At 53.0% G+C, this 24,643-nt stretch overlaps 1 protein-coding gene and 1 long non-coding RNA gene across 3 annotated transcripts in view; one reads left to right on the forward strand and one right to left on the reverse strand.

The window, feature by feature from the left end:
- Nucleotides 1–24,643, forward strand: part of Sh3pxd2a (SH3 and PX domains 2A) — a 179,084-nt gene that overhangs the window by 136,750 nt on the left and 17,691 nt on the right. For both annotated transcript variants that reach the window (XM_048338315.1, XM_048338314.1), the window contains 2 exons: nt 19,414–19,527; nt 22,973–23,056. In XM_048338315.1, coding sequence (XP_048194272.1) covers nt 19,414–19,527; nt 22,973–23,056 — 198 coding nt within the window. The remainder of the gene's footprint in view (nt 1–19,413; nt 19,528–22,972; nt 23,057–24,643) is intronic.
- LOC125346091 lies at nt 1,740–19,407 on the reverse strand. Its single transcript, XR_007209862.1, has 3 exons — nt 19,042–19,407; nt 11,030–11,036; nt 1,740–1,752 (listed from the first exon to the last, which is right to left on the reverse strand). It is a non-coding gene; the product is annotated as an uncharacterized LOC125346091 (long non-coding RNA).

A 24,643-nucleotide genomic window follows, 5' to 3' on the forward strand; every position in this document is an offset into this window, starting at 1 on the left:
AGGCATGGTTGGGAACAAAGAGGCCCTACAATTAGCTTTCCTCAAGTTGCATCTGCCAGGGCTGTTGTCAGGGAGACATCCAAAGTCTTGTCAGCACCAAGTGCTGCCAGCCACCTGTCAGCAGCCAGCTGCCAGAAGGCCAGGTGGGGCAGTAGCACTAGATGCTCCCGCCCCCTCGCTTTGGACAGGTAGAGTGACCGGTCACCCTGACCTGATGTTGCCTCTGTGGACAGAAGTGACCTGACTCCCCAAACTCTTCCACACGTACTTGCACATACACATGGCCTTTGGCCCCAATAGAAGTGATGGGTCTCATGCCCCAGTTGAAAGGCAGGGAGAGAGATCTCCCACATTTCCTCCACTCTTATATAACAGAAGGCACGTGCATTCTGGGGAGTGTAATTTGTCAGGACCTCAGGGGACTTGGGTTGAGAAATTACCCTTCCATGTTCTTTCCCATCTCCTCCTGCGTCTGTCTGCTCGATATTACATACTTCAGCACTTGGGTTTTTGGTAATTACCCTGGTGGTGGTAGAGAGTAACCCAGGGTAACCACCCTTGTCCCTATCAGCATCTTTCCACATTCCATAACCTCATCCTCTGGGCTCCAGTTCTCAACTAGAATCCCAGCCTTATGGCAGAGGAACAGCCAGGCAACCCACTTAGGTCACATGCCCGTGATCTGGGGGTAGGCAGTGTTCTATAGGGCTCTCCATTCTGGGCTCTGAGGTGTTGAATCCCTGAAAAAAAAAAAAAAAAGGAGAGGGAAGAGGAAGCTTCTGGCTCATAGAGCTCCAAGTTCATTTCTTTCTCAGTTTGAAATGTGTATATGAAATTGTTATTTTACTTTCATTTAATTATTTCAACCCCAGTTCTGCATTTCCCTTCTTAGCTGGGCATCTCTCAGGCTTATGCTAAAATTGAGCTAAGCTTTTATTGGACTGGATTGTGGGGAAATGGCCCAGGAGCACCACAGGAGGGAGGAAAGAGAAAGCCAAAGTCAGAATCAGCCTGCCAAGGACTGGCCGTAAAGTGAGCAAACTGTGCGCAGGGGTGTGACAGATGCGCTATGGAAGGAGCTCTCTCCTTTCTATGATCTGGCTTCGTCGGCCTTGCTTCAGGCCACCTGTGGGTACCTATGTCGTAGACCCACAGAGCAGCAGTCTGCATGTCTGCTGTCTTCCAGTCCTGCTAGGAGGGCCATCCCAGAAGTCAGCAATACCTGGGGAAATGCCTGCTGCTGCCAGCAAAAAATTTTGTTTTCGCAAGGTAATTTCTTTCTAAATCAGAGTATGTTACATTTTACAAGACATAAAACCACATAGTTGTGTTTTTTGTTTTTGTTTTTGTTAAAAAAAAAAAAACACAAAGCAGCTTGGTAAGAGACAGGGTGGAGATTGGTATTCTGTCTTTCCAAAGGAGAAATTGGAGCCCAAAGAAGTTTAACTTGTCCCAAGGTGGAAGAACTGGGAAAGGAGGCAGGAGCTCCAAACCCTGCCGCTTTGTCATTCTGTGTCAGAAGGGCTAAATGCTTCCATTATAGAGTTTACTTCTTTGCAAAGCCCAACCCCAGAGAACTTTGTGGGGTGAGTTCACTGGCCGCAAAGAGCTACAGAGCAGAAGGTCAGTTCCACTGGGGTAACTAAAAGGCCAAGGGGCTGCAGGTCGGAGGGAGTTTGAAGTGTGTTGACTCATTTTCTTGCAAGAGTTTTGTGAGTGTTCCACCTTAGAGATCAGGTCCCTGGGGAGGGACTGCACTGTGTGAATACCAGGCACCCTTAGGGCAGGGCTGAGGGTTTGAGGGTGGGGTCGGGGCTGGGCCTCCTTGGGACTTGTAGAGACTCCAGCCTATGCCTTCCCCTTCATCCAACCAGACAGACTCATCCTGGCCTCTCTCCCACAGCCCCACACCACAGGAGGGAACCTGTAGTCCTGCCTCCTTTCCTACCCAGTCCTAGCCTTCAGCCTTCAGCCATCAGGGAAATCCTACTCTTAAGGACAGGACTATTCCACGACTGTGCTTAGCTCAGTCAGCCAACAAACCCACCATGTGTCACACCCAGTGAACAAGAAGCCATTTTCCCTGTCTTCCCATTGTTCAGATTGAGAATATTCTGGGACTCTGCCTACAGGGCAAAGGCCCTGGACACAGTGACTCATTCCCAATGCACTGGGCATCTCTAGTGTACAAGGCAGAAACGAGAGGATGGTGATAGAAAAGTGCAACTCAGTGGTGGTGATGAGAGGTGCAACTTAGAAAGACAGCCTGCCGGCTTGCTCAGAGATGTGCATGGTACCAGGCCAAGCAGAGAGGAAGGCTTCTAGAGATGGCAGGCCTTGAACAAGGACAGAGGACAGACCTAGGTGACTTCAAAGGCTGTGGGAAGCAGGTGTGGCCTGCAGAGTGAACAGGTATGACCTGGCCAAAAGAAGGAGGTTACCCAGCAGCGAGCAGGCTGGAGGGGGCTGTTGGGTGGGGATATGGTGCCTTTCCATATGCCTGCTGACTAGCATCACAGCTAGTCTGCAGTAGGCAAGGCCTTGGTAGATAGATGCCCGGGAGGGGAGGCAGGGAGTCTCTGCTGCTCCACTGGGCCCTTCACTCCCTGGCTGAGGCTCGAAACCACTTTCCTTATACATTTCAAGGAACATTTCTCTAACTTCCCCTGTAAGATTCCCTTCAGATGCCCCTGCCAGAGAACACAGACCCTCGGCCTACTTCTGGTGATCTGCTTTCTGGGGGAGTCAAGCTGGGCCAGGGGATAGCACCCTGCAGGAGAGGCGCTGCTGGCCCCTGGCTGGGTATGAGTTCCCCTTCTACCTGAGGCTCTGCCTGCACAACCTCTTTCATTCCTCTCTCCCCTAGGAAGGGGGTGAGGTCCCTGTTGAGGTTGGCTGGGCATCCTATCCTGGTGTTCCTGGACGCTCTGTCTTTCCTCTTTGTTTTCTGTACTTCTAGCTGGCAGCTTACATGGCCCCAGCTCTCCTCTCAGCTCAGCGTGCCTACCATCTTTGGATGGATTGTGGCAGGATTTCAGCAGCTGTGAAGGGGGGTTGGGGAACAATTGCAAGGAATACAGGGCTTAGGATCTCTGCCCCAGTACCTGTAGCATTGCTACAGGCTTCTCTTGTGCCTGGCTAGATCTCTGTGGCCTGATGAAGTTTGCCACCAACTCCGGACACCCACTTCCTGCTCGAGGCATTGGGTCAAGGGATTGCCACTTGGCACTGTGCCTAGGGTGTCATGTTAATGAGCAGTGTTCGAGTGTCAGCAGAGGAGTGCCAGGCATTGCATCAGAGGATCTTGATGCAGCTCAGCTTAATCATTGACCTCTCTGGACACCAAGCTGCCCTTACCTGAAGAACAGAGGGGTAATACAGTGACAGCAGTAGCCACACAGTTGCTTTCCAGACCACCATGCCATTACCAAACTGGAACAGAGCAGCCTCTTTATCTCTGTGGTCTGGAACACCTCAGAGACCCTGTTAACCCTAGAGCTCTGAAAACAAGCTGATCTTAGCACAGAAGGAACAGACAGGGGCATTTGGCCATCTTGGCCAGCCCTCAGCCAGCTTTCCCCAACTGCCAAATGGGTCAGTGGCTGCAAACATCCCTAGGTTTGTAATGGTGATCACAGGGATCGTGGGCTCCTGGACATCTTGGAATGGGTTTTGTGAGGCCAAATGCCTTGCAGATTAAATTTCCGGAGAAAGAACAGCTGAGCTTTCCCGAGCCACTTTTGTACTGTGGCAGCAAAAGGGCATCTGTGTGCGTACACATGTGTGCGTGCACATGTGTGGGTGTACGTGCGCTCTCCTCTCCTAAATAAAAGGGGGGGAGGATTGGCAAAGGAGGAAGGCAGTCCAGCCCCCTCCCTGCCTCTAGCTTGCATCAGCCCCTGGGGCAGCTAGGGCTGCTCGCATTTGCAGGATGGTGCTGGGAACAGACAGAATATGAGTGCTGTGGAATTCCGTGAGAGGGGCTGGGGTGGCTTTCCTCTTCTCTTTAAAATAATGTTTTGAAGAGTTGCCCCGGACAACTGCTGGAAGCAGAGGGGCTGATGGGCGTCTTTGGTCATGTCAGATGAGGACAGGATTATCCAAGTAAGGGAGAGTGTCTCTCCCGTCAGCAATGCTCCAGGGTTCCAGGGCTGCCCTGCCAGAGAGCCGGCAGAAGGCTGTAATCACAAACAGGCTAGGATCAGTTACAACCAGAAGTATTACTTTAGACTCTTGGCTTTGATGAGGAAGAATGCAATTTTCCCTAGCCCCTCCCCCATCCTTCTCAAGTTAAACAAGATCTGTGAAAGACATAGCTCTGGGACTTACAGACATTCAAGCCAGCTGGAGAGCGATCTCAAGGGCCCAGCTTTGGAGGGCTCTGTGGAGCCATGATGATATTGGGATGGAGACTTGCCTGACCTTTTTCCTGCTGCCATTCCTCCTCAAGGTCATGTGGAGAATCCCATGTGTGTCTCCCCCCTGTCCCCTTCCCATCCTCTGGGCTTCCTGAGGCCTCCTCACCTCTGGCTTGTCCATTCACCAAGAATCCTGGCATTTACCACGTGTCTGCCATGCACTTTCATTGTGTATAAGGGGCCGGCAGGAGGTCAGGTGAGGGTATCAGAAAAAGAACAACTGAGCACATTAGAAAACTGGGGGCTCTCGTTCCCCCTGGCTCCAGCCTAGGCCCAAGGGGCCCCTCTTCTCGTCCTTTCCCTTTGCCCCAACAAGCATCTCCTTGGCAGGCCTCAGATCAACTCTTCCACACTTGGGCATCAACACCACTGTTGGCTGGAGCCTTGACTTGGTGCGGAGTGGGCTTTCCTGGCATTGACAAGATCCCATGGTAGCATGGCTCTTGTGGCCAGCCGGGTGGGATTGGGATGGATTGTTTCTCGGAGGAGAGAGCAGAAGCTTGCCATGCCGTCCAGGCTTCGCACAGGAAGAATGAGCATCCAGGGTCTTTCCTCACTGAGTCTGTTGGGAGTATTTCTTCACAGTCTTCTGTTTCCAGGCCCCTGTGTCACAAGCCTCCCTGCAGAGCCGATGCAAACCGGCCTCCTTGGATTGCCAGGATCTGCAAATTGCTGTAGGGCCAAAGCTTCTTGCAGTGTTGATGTGGCAGTTAGGGGGAGGATTCTGGAGCTGAGGCTAGACCTGCCCTCTCCCCAGTCTCTCAAACCCCATGGGCCCTTGGAAGAAGAGACACTCTCTTTTAGAAGTGGCTGGTAGGAGGCTGTCTGGTGTCCAAGCTGGGCGAGGCAAGTACTCTTAATTCAGAGCCCAGGACAGATTGAGTAAGGGGTAGAGAGATCCATACTCCAGTCTGAGAGACAAACCGGAGCTGAAGAGCTGCAGCTGATGATGGGCTGTTTCCGTACTGCTTGCTTCCTGTGAAACTGTAGCTGGAAGACTAGGACTCAGCTGGGAGTGTCTTGGGCTTGACATTCAAGGAATCCCAGAGGAAGTGTTTGTAATGCACCTTAACAGCCTCCCTTCTTTTGTCTGACTCAGGCCAGGCCTCTCTGCCCCTATAATTAACGAAATGACTTTGGAGGCTGCGAGGTGGGGATGTGGGGGATGGGGAGGGAAAGGCTAAGTCAATGACTTTCCCCAGCTTCCCATCCCATCTCTGCCCTCAGGTAAGGTGTATTTCATATTCAGAATAGAAAAAAAAAATTCAGAACCCAGCAAACAAGTGCTGGGGAGTTAGACATTTACGCATTCATTCAGGCACAGAGAAGAGGACCCCCATCTTCATGCAGTAATTGAGTTACCTGCTCTGACTCAGCTGCAGCATGCTTCTTCACGTGCACCCCGTTCTTGCTGAGGGAGTGGGAGGCAGCAGAGCTGCACAGGATAGCTAGGAAGAGCTGCATTCCTCGTTGGTGCTCCTGAGTGTCTATCACCACTACCTGGCCAGTCATTGGCAAGTCTCTAGAGGGAACGGGGTGGGCTCTGGGGCATTCAGACATGACATATTTGGTTGAGGGAGTCCCTTCTCTATGGACCGGAATGGGATCTACCAGGAAGACAAGTCCATAGAGGTGGGAGAGATAGGAAGGAAAATGAGGCCAGTGGGAGAAGCAGGAGGCGAAGGGATACCTTCTTCTGCCTCTTGGTAACTGTTCTCTGTGGTTCTCTGCAGGCCCAGAGTAGAGTGCCATATTGGGGCAGGGGAGTGTCTGTCCCCCTTCTACCTTCAAGGGTAAGGAGACCAGGTCTCTTGGCGGCGATTGTAGAGCTCCATGGCACAGCTAGCGAGAAGGGCTTGCTTGTATGGTGCTGTGAACCATAGTTCTTAGTGGAGACCGTGGCTGGGCTGGGCAGCTGCCTCAGAGGGGCCCGAGAAGGTTGATGGTGAGTGGCACCTCTGTGCATTCCTGCAGATACCTTACCCTGCGGTGAGAGTGTCCCTGATGACTGGCCTTCAGGGCCTCCCTGAGCTTTGCTCTTCCATTCCGGTGAGGGGAGAGGCCTGGTCAGCTTCACCCACGGACTGCTGGAGCTCTAGGGGATGGGAGTGTCAGCCTCCTGGGTGGCCCAGGGCCAGTTAAAGCAATAATCAACGGTCATCTCTGTGCCTCAATCCCCATGGGCAGATCTGCTGGTGTGATCTGGTGCTTGTGAGCTAGGTGCTGGGAGTCACAGATACCTGTCAACAGGGGAGAACCTGTGGCGGGAACATGGCCCAGGGGCTGAGTAGCTGCACTCCCCCCTAGCAGGACTGAAGGCCTTGGGGACCCGAGCAACCAGAGCTGGGAAGATACATAGTGCTAACCTCACACTGACCCCCCAGGAGCTGGGCTTGAGATGCAGAAAGGCCTGGAATGGATGTCGAGGCCAGGGAGGGAGGAAACTTGTACCAATCTGTCATCACCTTTCATTCAAAACAACTATTACCTGACTTACTCCTTTGTCTAAAACACAGAGCTGGGCAGAAGCTCCACAGGATGCCAGGATGAGCAGTACCCAGCCTGGGGAACCTGGCCAACTAGAACCTTCAGTCAGAAGGTAGAAAACCAGAATGCCAGGTGATTATAAATCACAGGAACATCACAGAGGCGATTATAAATCACAGGAACATCACAGAGGCGATGGCTTGAGGGACAGGATCTGAATATAGTGATGAATTAGAGACCAAGACATCTGGGAGTTTCTGAGCTCTGCTTGGTCAAGAACAAGAAGAGGTCATGTCCCCAAATGCCTTGTGTCACTGTCATGAGAGTGATAACCATCCAAGGTAGCTGGAGCCATTCTGCTCCAGTTACCTCATCTGTAAAATGGGATCATAGCTGAAATCCATGTGGTTAAAAAAAAAATCATGTGTAAAAAAAAAAAAGGGCAAGCCACCATGGCTCACATGTGTAATCCTAGCTATTCAGGAAGCTGAGATCTGAAGACTGGTTTGAAGCCAGCCCAGGCAGGAAAGCCCATGAGACTCTTACCTCTAATTAACCACCAGAAAGCTGGAAGTAGGGCTATAACTCAAAGTGGCAGAGTGCTAGACAGCGCCCAGGCCCTGAGTTCAAGTTCTACTTCCCAACAGAAAAGAGAGAGAGAAGAAGAGAAAATTGGCAAGTGGCATATCTGTTTTTCTTTCCTTCTCTCTGATAAACAGGGATGGGCTAACATCCAGTCCTGGTAGTCAGTTGTATCTGGGGTAAAGAGGAAGCCATTGGATTCCTGAGATTGCCCTCTTCTGCCAACAACCTGGAGACATTTTGAAGCATTCTTCCCATTTATTATCTCACATAACTGTGGAGCTTTGTGTTTGTTTTTCAGAAGACATGGTAAGTGGTTTGTACGAGACTTCAATACTGGCTGGTGGCCAAGTGGGGTTTGAACCAAGGGACTGCAGATTGTCAATTCGAGGTTCCTTCAAAAGCCAGCTCAGTGAGATTTGTACAAACCTTGTGCTGGGTGGGGTAAGCCACGTACCAGGGTGGACATGCCTTAAGAGGCTTCTTTTGTTGTCTTTCTCCATATGTTGGGCAAAGGGCAACGTCTCTCTTTTGTTTCTTGTGTTGTTAATATTTCCTTGATAATTCTTTGTTGATGAGGAAAATTGAGCCAGGCTCAGCATCTTGCTAGAACTTGCCTTAATATCTTGCCAAACTTCCAGGCATCATAGTGTCTATTTTTCTGGTTATCTTCGATTTGAGATACTGGTTTTCTCTTCTGTACCGCACAGGAAAGTACCTTTCGGGGAAAAAAAAACAAAAACCACATATTTTTTAAGTCATTAGTTTAAATAAACACACTAAGAGAAGTCGCTAGTGCAGGTGTTACTGAGGTATGAGTTGTAGCCCATGCTACTGTGTGTAGTGCAGGCAACTTCATGGATCCGTGGCCTGAGCATTGGGGAAACTGCAGAGTTAAAAGTCACTAAGTGGAACCTTTTCTCCTGGGCATCCTCCATGTCCCATGGTATTCTGGAGTGACACCAGGGGCTCCTAAATTCCAAGTGGGAAAGGAGCCTGGAAAAGCATGGGCATGTGCGGTGGCTGTTCCGCACACCGCGCAGAGCAATCCACGTTGCCAAAGAGCAGTTGACGTCAGGCGGTGTAAAACTTTTTGCAAGCCCTCTATTTAAAATTCCCCAGGAATTAAATAAGGAGGCCGTGGAGGGAGGAATGCCCTCAACAAATTGTGGAGTCGGTTTGTTTTGTATATGGACATGGTCTTTAAAGTTGCAATTGCCCCCGTTTTATTTTTGCCCAATTGAAGATGGGCTGAACTCAGCGGGGAGAGGGGAGGGGAAGGAGTTGTCAGCCTACAACTCGTAGGGGAAACCAACTCAGTTCTGGAGCCAGAAAGCTTCCATTTGCAGCAATGAGAGAGGAAAGGAAAGATAAATACAGCCTTGCCCAGTGGTCCTTCTTAGGCATGGGAAAGAGCTAGTTCAAAGAATATTTCAAATGATCACTCTGGCTGGGTCTGTGGTAGAACCCTTGCACGGAACATTTGAAGTGCTGAGTTCGACACCCCCTTCCCCACACAAACATACCATTGTTGCAACAATAACAACCCAACTGCAATTACAGGTTATTCCCACAGCTTCATCCCCAGACTGCAACTACAAACATAAGGTGCGCATGCACACATACACACTTTGCTTTTTCTCCTTTTTTCTTCTTCCAGACCCTGGTTGGGCTGTATGGTATCACATTCCCATCTTACCTGCCCCTCATTTCTCAGCCCCTCCTCCGGCCACTTTGCCTGAGCAGGTGTCTTTCTGGCGTCCGCCTACAGCACTCCTGCTTCACAATGAAGAGGGTTGGTCTCGTTTCTGTTCTTTTCCAAGCCTGCCCTGGATCAAAGGAAGCAGGCTAAGGCCTTAGCACTCCTCCAAGCTTTGTTCACATCGGGTCTGCTTTTATGGTTGGAACCAGTGAGCCTGGCTGTTTGGTTTTCTCCGCTTTCTTGAAGTTGAAAATAAGAAGATGAAGTACTTTAAATCCAGCCATGCTTCATGATGTTAATGATGAGCTACATATACCATGGTGGTCTCAGAAGATTAGAACAGAGCCAAGGAATTCCTATCACCCAGCGATGACATAGCTGTCATAATGTCATAGTGCAACTAATACTTGGGTGCGGAGTGGTGCTCTTGTAAATAATCATGCATTGCTGCAATCCCAGCATGTAGAGGTGGAGGCAGAAGGATCTTGAGTTTGAGACCAGCCTGAGGTACATTGGGAGACCTCAGTGAGTGAGATATCCTACGTTCAAGACCCAGTATTGATGCGCGCACACACACACACACACACACACGCGCGCGCGCGCCACGCACACGCTCAGGCACACCATTATCTGCTGTGTTATGCTGGCAGCAGTCTTGTGCATCTGATTTTACTGATTTCTCCTGAACGGAATCAGGTGACTGACATGTAGATGTGTGTAAGCACACTCAGGGTGTCAGTGCACAATGACATTGTCTTGACAACACATTTCTCAGACCCTCTCCCTGTTAAGTGATACGTGTGTGTGTGTGTGTGTGTGTATATGTGTATGTGTGTGATGAGCATCAGAATATGTGGTTCAAGGATGTAGCAGAGGTATGTGTGTAGATATTATTAGAGGTTTGAGAAATACCAATCTAAAGTCACTCTCATTTGGCAAAGCCCTGGGATAAGATTCTGTGCCCCAAAGCCCCTCCTTCCTGGGGCTTATCCTGCCACATAGGCTCAGAGAAGAGGTGAGGTCGGCCTGAAGACCACCTGTCAGCCCTCTCTAAGTGGAAGGGTCATAAAGGATAAAAGCCACACCGTTGTCCTGAGATGGGGTTGCTTATAGACACAGAGTAGAGGAGGCGCTGATGCGGAAACTGGTTTTCTTGTCATCTGAGAAGAATGGATAGAGGGAGCTGGTAATGCATGCTGAGGTCTGAATTTTAAGACTAGCTGGACAGAGCTGGTCACAGTGGCCCAAGCCTGTAATCCTAGGTACTTGGGAGGCAGAAATTAGGAGACCAAGGTTCAATGCCAGCCCGGGCACATATTAAGTTTGTGAGGCCCCCATCCCAACCACTGGCTGGTCACAGTGTTGTGAACCTTTTATCCCCAGCAACAGGGGAAAGCACAAATGGGAGAATTGCAAACCCCAGTCTCACTTTGCATAAAGTGTGTAAGTTACCCATTCCAGGTCTCTCGTAAACAACCTAAGATTTCACAGACTTGGGGACAGACATCTCCTTGCAGGCACATGAAGTTGCAGTCCTCAGAGCTCACTGCTCAGCCTTGCTGCCACACTGGTGAGCCACACCACCCAGATTGCCGGAGATATTCCCAGGCTGCATATAAGACCTTGGCATAATTATTAATAGTGCCCTCCATATGCCCCAGTCAGAGTAGTAAATGATAAGATCACTGTGCTAACCTGTGTTAGCATAGTGTCTTTCTATAAAAAGACTTATCAGATTTGACCTGTCATTGCCATCTGTTCAGACCGTTTGGAGTTTTTCCCTTCGGTGTGTGATCCTGGCTGGCACCCCTTTTGCTAAATGAGATGGTGTCACCAGCACAGCACCTCTGTCCTTACCCTGTGCTGATGAAATCTTCTAGCAAGACAGGTGCCTATTGGCCTCTCTGGGTGTGCCTGCTGTTGGCTGTCAGCTGTATTCACCCCAGGACCTGGGAGGTCACACAGACTCAAGGGCCTGGAGGATTCAGCTCAGGTTCAGGCTCCTTCCAGCAGGCCAGCAGTTCCCTGGCTTTCAGAACAGGGGATGATCGTCTCCTTCCTTCTCATGCCGCGCCCCACCCCCACCCCCAACTAGCACTGCTTTGGTTGATATGCGGAACCCACCTCTCCATGCCTCTCCTGGGGAACCTAAGTTGTTGATTCCATGACCAGTGGCAAAGTGGCCAATCTCTGCATTCACTTCTTCCCTGAAGGTTGGGGCCTTGCTCCTGTTTCTGTCCTCTAAAATCCATGCTGGTGATGGCCAGCCTCTTTCTTGGTCAGCAGCTCCCAGGACTTTTTCCCATGGCTGGGGGATAGAGGCGTGTGGAGGGCAACCTGTCAGGCAGTGAGGGTTTCTCGTCTGAGCACACACTCCTGAGAGTGGACAACAATGCCCCAGACCCCCGACCTCCCTGTAGCCTGCCTCTCATGGTAGCCTCCCTTCGCAGAAGCACTGGGCTCTGCTCACTCTTCTCTTGCCTAGATCCGCTCCTCTTATGAGAACTGAATCTGCTGTCCCACTTCTTCACTAATTCATGTGCCTCTTCTCTCTGCCCTTCCTGCCCCCACTCCTTCCCTGTTGCCCCTGGTCACCAAGGCCTCCCCTTCCATAGCCATTTCTCTCCCAACAGTCATGTTTATGTTCGTTAGAATTGCCCTTCCTGTGTCTTCTGCCCTTCCTGAGCTGCCTTCTGTTTAGGGGTCTGTCTGAAGCGCTCTGCTTTATAATGGGGCAGATGGGCCTGGTGGCTTTGAGGTGCGTGCCCTTCTTTATTTCTTTCCATCTGGAGCCTCCCTCTGTAGACATGCAGTGCCGAGTCCTCCTCTTCTCTGCTTTGGCTCTGCTGTGCCTCCCCTTAGGCCGCCCCACCCCCACCTCTCCAGGTCTGTCTCATCTGCAGTTCAGTTCAAGTCAGATCCCTGGGAATCTGCAGTTCCTTCCGCAAGCCTGGCGCCAACCGCTGCTGTGTCCCTGAGCGGGCTGCCTGCGTCGCCCTGCAGCACTTTAGTCCAGGCAGTCTTGTGCCATGACTCACTCCATGTGTGGCCTGGCTCCTAGACCTCCAGCACTCTGCAGCTCCTGCACGGGCCTTCTGCCATCTTGTACTCTAAATCTGCACCCTAAGATCCCAGCGCCCGGCTCAACTCGACCTACGTCGTTTCAATTGAGACCTTCCAGGTGGAGGCTAAATGACAGTGACACTAAGAGTCTCTTTCTGCCCCTGTGACACTCTTGCCCCCCAAGGCCGGCCTGCACAGCCCCGGCACCGGCCACTAAGAGGCTGGGGGGGCGGGGGGCATGAGGGTTTCTCTAAAATTCCCTATGGTTCCTGCTTAAAGTAGAGCTGGCTCTTTGTGACGTGCTGGGGATCAGGTGTTATTCTGCATGCTTTTTGAAGGCTGAGTCAGCCATGTAGTCCTTACAACAGCACCCTGGGTGTAGGTGGACGCACACCTCTAGGTCCATTTTACAGACGAGGAGACTGAGGGAATTGCCTACACGCATTAGCTAGGAAGTAGCAAGGCTGGGATGTGATTCCACATGGCCTGGCTTCTTGCTTGCCGTTCTTCTGTAACCCACCATTCTCTCTGCCTGCAAACACTGCTCTATCTGACTACCTCTGGATGCTTTGCCCGTTACCTCAGCCTGCCCAGCGCCACCAGAGCCCTGTGAGCCTGGTGGGCCCAATCCAGCCTGGACTCGGGGCCCTGTGCAGTGAGGTGGGCAACTGAGCCGAGGTAGGAGAGGTGGCGGCCACCCAACTCCCGTTGTCTTCTTGCCATAGACTCCACTGAGTCTTCCAAAGGGTGACGCAGCAGCCTGTTGCTAATGGTCTTGGAATCTGTTCGCCCAGGGAAGGTTCTGGAGCCCTGGTGGCCTCAGAGCCCCATCTGGGGATAAGGGAGGCCCTGGACAATAGAGCAGGGTGAATGTCAAGGTTAGGACTAGGTGAGTGGGTCAGGAAGCCAGGGGCTCTTGTGGGTGCACGCAGGAGGGATGGAGCGCATCTCACCCGCGGCAGGGCCACTCCTGTTTTCTTTGGACCATGAAGGCCGCATGCTGAGAGTTGAGTGTGTCTTGGCAAGAGGCTGCTGAGACAGAGCCTTCTGACCAAGGGAGGCCTGGCCCAAGGAGGGTGGCCTTTCACTAGTCTTAAAGGCACAGCATGCTTGGGCAGCCTGTATTTCCGTTCGTTCGGTCTAGTCCTCACAGGGAGAAGCCTTGGACCAGCCCCTGGGGTCCAGGCTGGATTGAGGGCACAAGCAAAACCCTAGGACCCATATTTATGCCTGGAGTGGGGGCGTCCAGGTGGGCAGTGCTGCTGAGGTGTGCCTGTCATTTGCTTCTCTCAACATCTCTCCACCCTCACCATTTGGTGCTAACCCACCCTTACCCTGCTCCCTTCTTCAAACCTAATCCAAGCAAAGGACTAATAGGTCTCCTGTAGTCTGGAATCCGAGTCACATCCTGCCTCAAAATCCTAATAAATACTTGCATTGTGAAAGGCACCTTGTGCAAAGCAGTCCCATGGGTAGACAGGTGTGTGGGAGGGAAGGGCTATTACTGGGGTTACAACGCAGGGCCTTTCACTTGCTACACTGGTGCTCTTCTGCTTGAGCCATACATCCAGCTCCACTGTTTGCTGGAATCTAGTGAGCTTTTCCGCCCAGGTTGGCCTCGGATCATGATCCTCCAGATCTCAGCCTTCTGGGTAGCTAGGATTGCAGACATGAGTCACTGCTGCCTACCTAATTACTAGTGTCTTGGTATGTTAGTGAGGCTCTTGAAGGGGCTAGTGACTTTCCCTAAGTCACTCAGGGAATGAGGATCAAGCCGAGGTCTAGTGGCTAAGATGCATGTAGGGACCAAATCCTAGGGTAAGCAGAGAGAGTAGAGGCCTCATGGACAACTCTTGACATCTGGCAGATTTCAAAGGGAGAGGAAGCAACAGGGGTCTCGCTTCCCCCACCATCAGCTTTGTCCTGGGCTGAGCTGTGACCTTGGAAGACTTTGTTAAAATCCTAATTGTGTGCAGCTGGCCTGTTCTATCCCTAATGAGCTCATTATCCTCCCTCCTTAAGGAGGCCATTGTGGCCTGGTCACCCTGGGGATAGCAGTGGCCTGGGAGTGTCCATCACTTCCTGTCGCCCCCAGCCAGCTTCTACTCCTTCTGCTCCAGCTGCTTTCTTCTTTCTTTCTTCCTTCCTTCCATCCACTCCCTCCCCAAATGCCTTCTTCCTCTGTCTTCGTCTGTCTGACCTGCTGTTTTCCTTCTCTTTTTTTTTTTTTTGGCCAGTCCTGGGCCTTGGACTCAGGGCCTGAGCACTGTCCCTGGCTTCCTTTTGCTCAAGGCTAGCACTCTGCCACTTGAGCCATAGCGCCACTTCTGGCCGTTTTCTGTATATGTGGTGCTGGGGAATCGAACCCAGGGCCTCATGTATACAAGGCAAGCTCTCTTGCCACTAGGCCATATCCCCAGCCCCTGTTTTCCTTCTCTTGTCCCTCCTTGTTTTAATCAGTGTCTCAGGTTCTTTCTTTCTGTCTCTCACACCCCCCAGACTAGCACTGGGAAGTCCCAGTTAGAGTCCATTCCCAAGGGTTTTTAAATGGGCTCTGGCCTGGGGCTCAGAGGGAGACCAGGCTTCTCTCTGATGTCAGGTATGTTCAAGTTCTCTTGAAGTTCCCCCTGCAGACCCCCATTCAAGGACTGGACCTGGGAGCCCCACTCCGTGGGAAGATCTGTCTAAGCAAGGGCCTGGCAGATGTCACAGGGCCGAAAGGCTGTGCCACAGAATCTCCCAGCCAGCCCAGAACCCAGGGCCATCCCTACCACCTCCTTGCTGCCTCCACGTTCTTGCCTAACTCCCCCAAGCCGTTCTTCCTTGCTGCTTCCCTTCTACCAGGAAACCCACTCTGCTCGGGGAAGAGGCCAAGGTGTGCCAGAAGCCTCCCACAGAAGCCAGGTCGTGCAGTAGACATGAAAAATGCGCGAGGGGGCCGGTGTGGTCGAGGGTGGTAGTAGCCCGTCATTCAGAAAAGCACCTTTCGGCCATCATTCAGTGGGTACCTGCGGTGTACCGGCTCCCCGCGTCACATTCATCTCACCTAATCCCCGCACCAGCCTGCGAGGAAAATGGTGCTCTTAGCATTTCACAGACGAGGAAATTGAGGCCCAGAAAGGCGGAGACACTTTCCTGAGGCCAAAGAAGTAAGGATGGGATTCAAACTCAGGCCTCTGGCTCTTCCACTCTGCGCCTCGGTTTCCTCAGAACCTGCTTAGTTCTGCCCTCGAGACAAAGTAGACCTGGTGCTTAGAGGTAAAATGACTGTGAACTCTAGAGTTGTACTGGAAGCTGGTGGGGGGTTGCAAATCAGTCAAGGAAGGCTTCATGGAAGAGAGGGGCTACAGTATGGATGCAGAATGAATGAAGTGTGGAGAAGAGAAAGAGGTCATAGAACTTTTGTCCTGGAGAGCTATGTGAGCCAAAGGAATGAAGCCAGGCTAAAAGTGACTCTGAAAATTGAGCAATGAGGGGAAATGCCCTACTCCAGATAATCTCCCTTCTGGCCCCATTTTCCAGCCTTCTCTGCTGCTGTGGATTGCATTCAAAAGCAAGCCATCCTACAGACTAGGCCTTCCATTGTTCCAAACCTCTGAACCGCACCACCCCCTATAGTCAGACAGTTGCACATATGTGCAAACCAGCTCACCAGGATGCATCACAGCCTCCTGACACACCCTCCAGGCAGTCTGTGTGAGTGGCAGACTGACTCCACCACCACCCCTGGGGTACTACCAGCCACTGCCATACTGATAGTAGCTCAGCCTCAGCCCTTGTGTGTAGGCTACATTCACTATCTCATATCAGAGGGGAGGTTGGGGCTCAGCAGGTTTAGTAACTTATCCAAGGCCACGCAGCTAGGAATTAGCAGACCAGGATAGCATAGGAGCCATAATGACTCCACATCCCCAGTACACATTGCTGCTCGGGTACACAGACACATGTCTCTACTCATGGTGTGCACACGCAAGGCATGAGCTCAGTGGCACGGGCACAGGGCCTAGGCAGAGCACCAGGATGCAGGGACATGTGTTCCATTTTTCCCCTCAAGTACATAGCACACACATGCCACACGCGCATTTGTAGGTGAGGTTGGGCTCTCTGCGTGAGCTTCCCAGCTCCATCTTTAAGGTGTGGAGGTTGACAGTGATAGCTTGATCCACAGCGTTCTTTTTTATTCTCTCTCTCTCTCTCTCTCTCTTTTTTTTTTTTTTTTTTTTTGCCAGTCCTGGGGCTTGGACTCAGGGCCTGAGCACTGTCCCTGGTTTCTTTTTGCTCAAGGCTAGCACTTTCTACCTCTTGAGCCACAGCGCCACTTCCGGCTTTTTCTGTGTATGTGGTGCTGAGGAATGGAACCCAGGACTTTGTGCATGCTAGGCAAGCATTCTACCGCTAAGCCACATTCCCAGCCCTCCACAAGGTTCTTGAAGGGTGAAGAGCATTCTCTACATTGGGCCAAGTAGGTACCTGCTCTGTGTTTGGCTGTATGGTGTGTAATACCTGTGTGCCGGCCCTAACATTATTCTCACACACAAACAGAGGTACATGTATGCAGCACACCTCTCATAGACTGACATATACTCATGTCCATGCTCACCCCCAGCACGCACGCACACACACACACACACACACACACACACACACACACGCACCTCTCTCTCTCTCTCTCTCTCTGCAAGAAAGGCCACAGGGCTCTACAGGCATTAGAGGTGAGCCAGGAAACCCTCTGGCCAATGTCAGCTCACTTTGGTCAGTGAGCCACACACAAGAGTTCAAGTTGTGTCTGCTCCTCGTGGATCAGCAGTGACTTTGGTCACAAGCCACCACCACCCCCGCCCCCCGCTCCCCCCCCCCCCCCCCCCCGTGGCAGCGGTTGACGTCTGAACTGCTGGCATCTGGGAGCGGCCTGTCAGCGGCTGTGGGTGGGCGCAGGCCCCGGGGAGTCATTCCAGAAGCCCCAACTGTGTGCTTTGTGCCAGGAATCTCAGGAGGTCTGCATAGGCAGGGAAGCACCTCTGCCCACGATGGTTGCCGCTCTCCAGGGTAGTGTTTGAGCCTGTCCATCTTGGCTCAGCGTCGGTGGCAGGGCATCCTCTCCTCTGGCACAAGAAGGGAGCTAAGGCTGGATGCCTCATGACCTAGCTCGGTAAGAGTTGGGGCTGGAGTGGAAGAAGCCCAGATGAGTATTCTGAGGAAGGCTGGCAGGGACCATCAGCCCATGAGGACGGCGAGTCTCAGCCCCATGTGCTGGAGCTGCAGCAAGAGAAGAGGACCCTAAGATTGCTGATCTGGGGGGAAGGAGACAGCTCTGGGTATGCTGTGCCCCGGCCTGACACCAGAGGTAGGAGGAGGGACTGGGCTTGCCCACTGGACAGGCCCATCCTCCCCCTTCACCCCTGGCTTCTGGAGCGGTAGAGAGACACCAGAAGATCTTTCCCGAATTCTTAGGAGACACAGGTTTGGAGCCAGAGCCAGAAGGAAAGGAAATGATACCTGTGGCATCGCTGCTTTCAGCAATGGGGGCGTGCCCCCTGCTGGATGCTCGGTGACTCCAGGATGCAAGCTGTCTTCATTATGCTTGCATAGTGTGTGTCAGAGAAAGGCCTTGGTCACTCTGGTTGTCCAGCCTGAGGGAGGGGTAGACCATGATCTCTTTTTCTCCCCAGGCAGAGCATGAGGCCCTTATCAGGTAGCCGGCAGGGCTCTTAGATCATGGTATTTGAGCTTCCAGCTCAAAAACATGGCACATCCCTCCCACTTTCCACAGAGATAGAAGCTGAGACTCTAGAAGACTCTAGAAGAGCAACATTTCAGCCTGGGGCCTGTGGGATTTGTCCAGAAAGAGTGGAGGACAGGACTACAGGCTGTTAGTAAGCCAGGTGTGTTGTAAGGGGCATTGGAGACCTAGCCGAACACCCAGGAGATGACCTGGGCTCTACAGGTAAATGTGCCTGAGGTCTGCCCAGCTGCTGTTGGTTTTCCTCTTCTCTGCATGGTCTATGGAGCAGCCTCCTCCAGCGCCTCCTCACTGCTATGGGAGGTGTCCGGGCTCTCAGTCATGGAGAGAAGCTCCAAGCCTCCAACAGGAAGTGAGGAAGCACTGGATTATAGGGGGTGGGGCTTGGGGGAGGGTCAGACAGGGTGGGAGGGCTGGAAGAAGAGGGAATCCTGGAGAGAGGTCTCTCTAGGAAAGGACAGTAGAAGGAAGCGGAGGTCACATATTTTGTCAGTAACTAGTTTGGGGGGGTTGCCTAAGCTTTTAATTTTTTTTTTTTTTTTTTTTTTTGGCCAGTCCTGGGCCTTGGACTCAGGGCCCGAGCACTGTCCCTGGCTTCTTCCCGCTCAAGGCTAGCACTCTGCCACTTGAGCCACAGCGCCGCTTCTGGCCGTTTTCTGTATATGTGGTGCTGGGGAATCGAACCTAGGGCCTCGTGTATCCGAGGCAGGCACTCTTGCCACTAGGCTATATCCCCAGCCCTTAATTTTTTTTTTAATTTATTGTTATTTTAGAGTTGATACACAGCAGGGGTTATATTTACATATGTCAGGTATTAAGTACATCTCTTTTTGTTCAGTTTCATCTGTTCCCTCATTCTCTCCCATTCCCTCCCTCCCATCTCCGTAACTAATTTTTGAATGAACAAACAAAAGAGGAAGTCACATGAATGGATGGGTGACGTGAATGAGCCTTTATCATGCGGCTGTGGTCCTCAGGGGTCACTTGAGGATGCAGTGACTACACATGTCAAGGGCAGCTGAGGGTAGATGAAAACACTCACCCCCCACACCCCCCCAGGCTCTGTGAGGCCCTCCGTTCATGCTCCTCAGAGCAGAGGAAGCTGCCCCGTTCAGGCGCCTGTGCACGGACAGACGGCTCAAACACACTTGGCCTTTCCTGCGAGGTGCTTTCACCCTGATTTCCATTTCCTTTTCTAATTTCTTCATCAAACATGTAAGAGTGGATGGAGGCTTACTGGCTCTCTTCTCCAGGAGTGTGTTGGTCTTGTGTGGTTCGTCTAGGCCAGGTATTGTAGATACCCAGACTGTCTGATTCTGTGTGCCCTGTCCTCTGGCCACTCCTTCCCTCTTTATCCTGACCCAGCCTGCCTCCACCATCCTGCAGGCTCTCATGGCCTCTTCTCTCTGTCCTTTCTGCAGGCTGGTGGTTCGTGAGCACCTCTGAGGAGCAGGGCTGGGTCCCTGCCACTTACCTGGAGGCCCAGAATGGCACAAGGGATGACTCGGACATCAATACCTCGAAGACTGGGGAAGGTAAGGTCCTGCAGGTTCTCAGGGAAGGTGGTGATGAGACTAGACTATGGGGCCTTCTGCAGCTAGGGGTCAACCCCTCCTGGTAGCTCTCTCCATCCTCCTCCCCAAACTATCTCAACCACTAAAGTACACTGGGCCATCCTGTCTCACTGAGGCCAACCCACAAGGTCACCTGCCCCACGCCCCCATGTGGAACTAAGAACACGGGCCACCTCAGGCACGTCTGTGGCTTCCCCCGGCATGGGCAAGTTCCTTGGAGTTTGAACCTAGGCTTTGGCAACTTTGGGGGAGAGGCTGAGGAGAGCAGTCTCAGAGCTCAAACCCCTCAGGAAGCTGCCTCCCCCAGAAGCTCCTTCTGAGGACCCCACAGAGACCCTCCCACTGCTCCTAGCCCCACTCAGGGCTCCTGCAGTGAGATATCCCAAAGGGTTGTGTGGACACAGCTTCCACTTTGTGGTGTCCTGCCCAGAAGCCCTTGCACTGGGTGCCAACTGGGGCAGGTTTAGGAGCGCCTGTTTGGCATCCCAGGGACTGAGTGGGGCACAGGCCCCTGCACAAGCAACCTTTATGATTTTCTCTGGCTCCATGGGGGCTCTTCTGGGTACTTTCTCCTTGCATTTTCCAGGAACCTGCCCCAGCACCGTAGACTAGCACTAGCCCAAGTAAGTCTGAGCCACTCCCTTACCAGTACTACACTCCCTCGTAGTTCCTGGCTGCCTGCTCCTAACGCCTTCCAAACCTCTCTGGGCCTGGCAGCAGGAATCCTTTCCCTAACGGTCAGACGGTGGAGACGATCCAGATGGACTCTCTTCGAGCCAGAGGGATGTAGGCCTGCCACCCGGGACTCGGGCCACCTCCAGGCCTGCTCCTTGCACCCCTGCCTCCCTGCTGCCCAAACCAGAATAAGCAGCTTACCTAGCACCAGCTCTTTATTCATCCTTCCTCTAAATGTCTGTTCCCTGGCTGGTGGGTGGCGGCTGGGGCCCCAACTTTCTTCCTGTGCCCGTGCTGTATTTCAGTTTCGTGATCAGAGCCAGCCCTCTGCCGTGTACACTCACCTTGTGACAGGTCTCCAGAGCCTAGGCGCCCCACCCCCCGCAACCCCCGGGAAGGATGGGAGTGTCCAGGCTGGGCTACTCACCAAGTTGTGGAAAGCAGGGCTCCAAGTCTCCCTCTGGTGCCATGATATCTCTCACAGTAGAGGGCCGGGGCCCCTGGGCAGAGTGGGTCCTCAGGCCTCGCCTCCTAGCTTGCCTACTGTCCCATTCTGTGAGATAGCTCGTGATGGCTATTGTCAGTACAGGCAAAAGGCCTTAGATACCCTGGTCACCACCCTGGGAAGGTCTTGTTGCCATCCTGTATTTCTAGCTGCAGGGACCCAGGATTCCAGCTGTGGCCTTAGCAGCAGGCCAGTGTGAAATGCCTGCTTTGAGTAGGGAAGGCCTCCCTGGACTCCCTGGTGAGGAGTATGTACCACAGCAGAACAGAGCAGAGGTGTTGAGTGCAAGCGTAAGCCTCAGACACTGACCGGGCAGAAAGCCAGGGCCAGAAAGACCCCCAAAGTGCGGGAGCACAGTGCCAGCCTGGTTAGAACAGGACATGGGTGCTTTGCATGGAACAAGCACTAGCGGACCGATGGAGGCAGAGTCAGGGAGTGGCTAAGCAAGTACAGTGTTCGGAGGTGTGTGTGAGAGTGCAAGTGTACCCAGGTGCCCCTCCTGAGAGCTGGTCGAACTGTGTGCCAACATTACTGGCCACGTGTGGACAGCTGTAGATTCCATACTTGAGCATCTCCTCCAACCCAGACCCAATAGGGTTCAGGACAGGTTACTCCTGCCACGATGCCACGTCCACTGGTCTGCATTGGGGGTGGGTGTGACTTGGCTTCTTAGCACCTCGGGCCCCTCCCCACTGGTACGGTGGAGCTAGTGCTGACCATAGAGAGCTTTGTGGGGCTCAGGGGAGATGATCTGCATACAGGGACTAAAGCAAGCCTGGAATTCAGGGAGTAAACTTCAGTTATTGTGAAGGCCTCTGATCCGTGCATCGCCCCCTGATGAGCCAGTAGTGGCTCTTGGTTAGAGCCCACATCACACCTCCTAGCCTGTTGTCCAGGCTAGGACTGTCCAGGCCAGTCACACGGGTCATTCTCCTCCCGAGGAGAGCAGATATTCTGAGGCGGCCTCGTTGGGGTTTGACCCAGTCGTGGATGGACAGTTTCACTTTCATTCTAACCATCAGTCAGTCTCCCTGTCCGGTACCAGGCAGCCTTGCAGCGTCCTTCTGTGGTGCCAGGAGGGGAAGCCAGTGGCACCGTGGAGCCCAGGTCTAGTGTCCGTGCCCTGGGACTCCCAGGAAAGGAGGCAGGCTCACTTGAGCAAGGCCTGAGTGCAGGGGTGCATGAGGGCTTGGGGCCCGGCCAGCCTCAGAGGACCAGTGTGGGATCCACACAGGGAGTGCAGTCTAGGCAAACTGGTCGTGAACCGTGAGAATCTTGTCATCAGAGACCCAAACAGATGACATGAAGCTGCAGTGCCAGGCCTGTGACATGGCTCCTTGTGTATTTCATCTGGCAAGTCTTTCGTAGGCCAGTGCCAGGCGCCATGCGTGGCCCTGTGGACACAGTGGTACAAAGCAGCAGCACCGCCATCACCAGACCCCATCCAGCAGGGACCAGTGAGAAAGGAAAGATGGAAACTCACTCAGCGTGAGGAGGGAGACCTGTGATCTTGCAAGGAAAAGGGAGAAAGCCCCAGTCTCCTGTGGACATGCCATTCCCTCTTTGCTCAGCCCACGGTGGCAAGTTCACAGTCCCCATTAGTGAATGAGTGGATGTCCACGTCCAGGCCTTGGAGAAGCCTCTGTGGGGCTGCCACACACAGCGCTGGCATGAGGGGCTCTTCCCGCTTATTTATTTATTGGTAGTTGTGGGGCTTGAACTCAGGACCTAGGCACTGCCCCTGAGCTTTTTCACTCAAGTTTAGCCCTCTACCACTTGGAGCCACAGTGCCGCTTCCAGTTTTCTAGTGGTTAATTGGAGATAAAAATTCATATGGTCTTTCCTGCCCAGGCTGGCTTTGAACTGAGATCCTCAGATCTCAGCCTCCTGAGTAGCCAGGATTACAGGCCTGAGCCACCAGCGCCCAGCTCTACTCTTCCTATTTGTAAGATGCAGAGATCAGAGGCATAGGGGTTTATGGAGGGGTTTGGCTTTGGTTGGCTTTTTACCTACATGCCTATAATGTCACTCACCAGCTCCACCCCCTACCTAGCCGGGGTGTGCTGTCCCTCAGCTCAGCCCAGCTGATGCTGGCCTTGGCAGCATGAACACATCTCCCTCCCTCCCATCCCTTCCTCCTCCCCTCCCCCATCCCATCTCATCCTCATCTCATTTTCTCCACCGGTTCGTGTCGGGCATGTGCTCCATCACCATCTCTCACACCAGTGTCCAAGAGACGCAAGGCCCATCTGCGGCGCCTGGATCGCCGGTGGACCCTGGGCGGGATGGTCAACAGACAGCACAGCCGAGGTGACGGCGCCCGCCTCTCCTCCCCCGCAGCTGCCACCTGCCTCTCACTATCACTTCCTCCTCTGCCCTCTGCTGTCTGCTGTGGGCATCGCAGCTGGGAGGGGGAAGGGGCCTGGCTCTGGAGTTGGGGTGCTACCAGGGGTGGCTCTTTCTGGCTCGCTGTTTTCCTGGGAATGGGGGTCTTGAGACGTATGACATGGTATGGATCTCCCAGAAAGGTGGATCCTGAAGAGAAGGATAAGAGGGAGGAGGAGGCGGTCTCTGGGTCTCTAAGGGAGGTGATACCTGTCCTAGGCACTGCAGATTTAAGGCCTAGGGGTCTGTCAGTCCCTGCAAGACCCACCACTCCCCTGATCTTCATTACCTCCTTCTACCGGGAAAGATGCGCTGGGCCAAAGCCACCCTGCCAGCTTGGGCATTGAGTAGAAAGAGCAGCAGCCTACATCCCTCCTTCAGCCATCTCCACATGAACAAGGAAAGGCGTAGAAGCCAGACCCAGCCTGGCACCAGGGTACAGCTCCAGCCAGCTCTGAAGAAGACAAGGCCTCGGCCGGCCACGGGCCTCTGGGATTTCAGGAGGAACCCAGCTGAGAGGATTCCAGGGTGGCGCCTGGCCTGGCTATGTTCTGATAAGGAAGCTGAGACATTTTCTGATTCAGAGCACTTTGGCCTAGATCTTTTCCAAAGTCCAGGAATTTGGGAAATGAGGGAGAGCCAAGTGGGTCTCTGGATGCACCCCTTAACATCTGCAGATTCCCCTACTCAGCCAGTGGGTGGCCCATTTCTCCTACCCCATAATGTGTGCTTCTCCCTGTGACAACCCAGCTGGAAGCAGCTCCTCACCCCTCCTCACCTCCTCACCCCTGAGGGGGAGGGGAGGTGTCATGAGCGCAGGGCTTGCTGGGATTGGGGGGGGTGCCCTGGGATTCACGCCCCCATCCTCCGTGGTGTTTCCCAGTGACAGCATGTTTTAGTGTCTGTTCCAAGCTTAAGGCAACAGAAGGTCTGGAATCTTGGGTGGCCACAGCCCATGGCTGGCGCCGTGGAGTCAGCCTCGGCTCCACTTAGAGCTCTGACCATGAGGAGCCCAGCTTCACTTGAGGGTGGAATGTGGGCTTGAACCCTGGATGCTAAAGCAGAGCAGAAGTCTGAGCAGTAGAAACAACAGAGGCTGAATGTAAAGCAAAGGCCAACCTAAAGCCGGGAGCAAGGGGACAGGTCTACTGGGAGGCTGTTAACACTAAAGTGTGGCCTGCTGCACACACTATCACATGCTGAGCCCAAGACATGAGCACACAGATCACCGCTGTGTGAGGTCCACACCTGGGCACCTTTGGCACCCCACAGGTGTAATGGGAACTGCAGTATCTTGTCACAACCCGACCTCCCCCCTTCCCAGTCCTGTGCCCACAACCAGTCACACACAAATGTGGAAAATTCCAGTTACATCACCACAGGTAGGCCGGCCTCAAATGTTATGTACATAGTCACAGATGCCTTATATGCATAACAGTGGCTCATTGTATATGCTTGTCTGCAGCAACACCCACAGTGCACCTACAAATAACCCCTCATACCGTGTACACA

This window comes from Perognathus longimembris, chromosome 2 (genome assembly GCF_023159225.1).
Source record: "Perognathus longimembris pacificus isolate PPM17 chromosome 2, ASM2315922v1, whole genome shotgun sequence".
In the NCBI taxonomy this organism is placed as follows: Eukaryota; Metazoa; Chordata; class Mammalia; order Rodentia; family Heteromyidae; genus Perognathus; species Perognathus longimembris.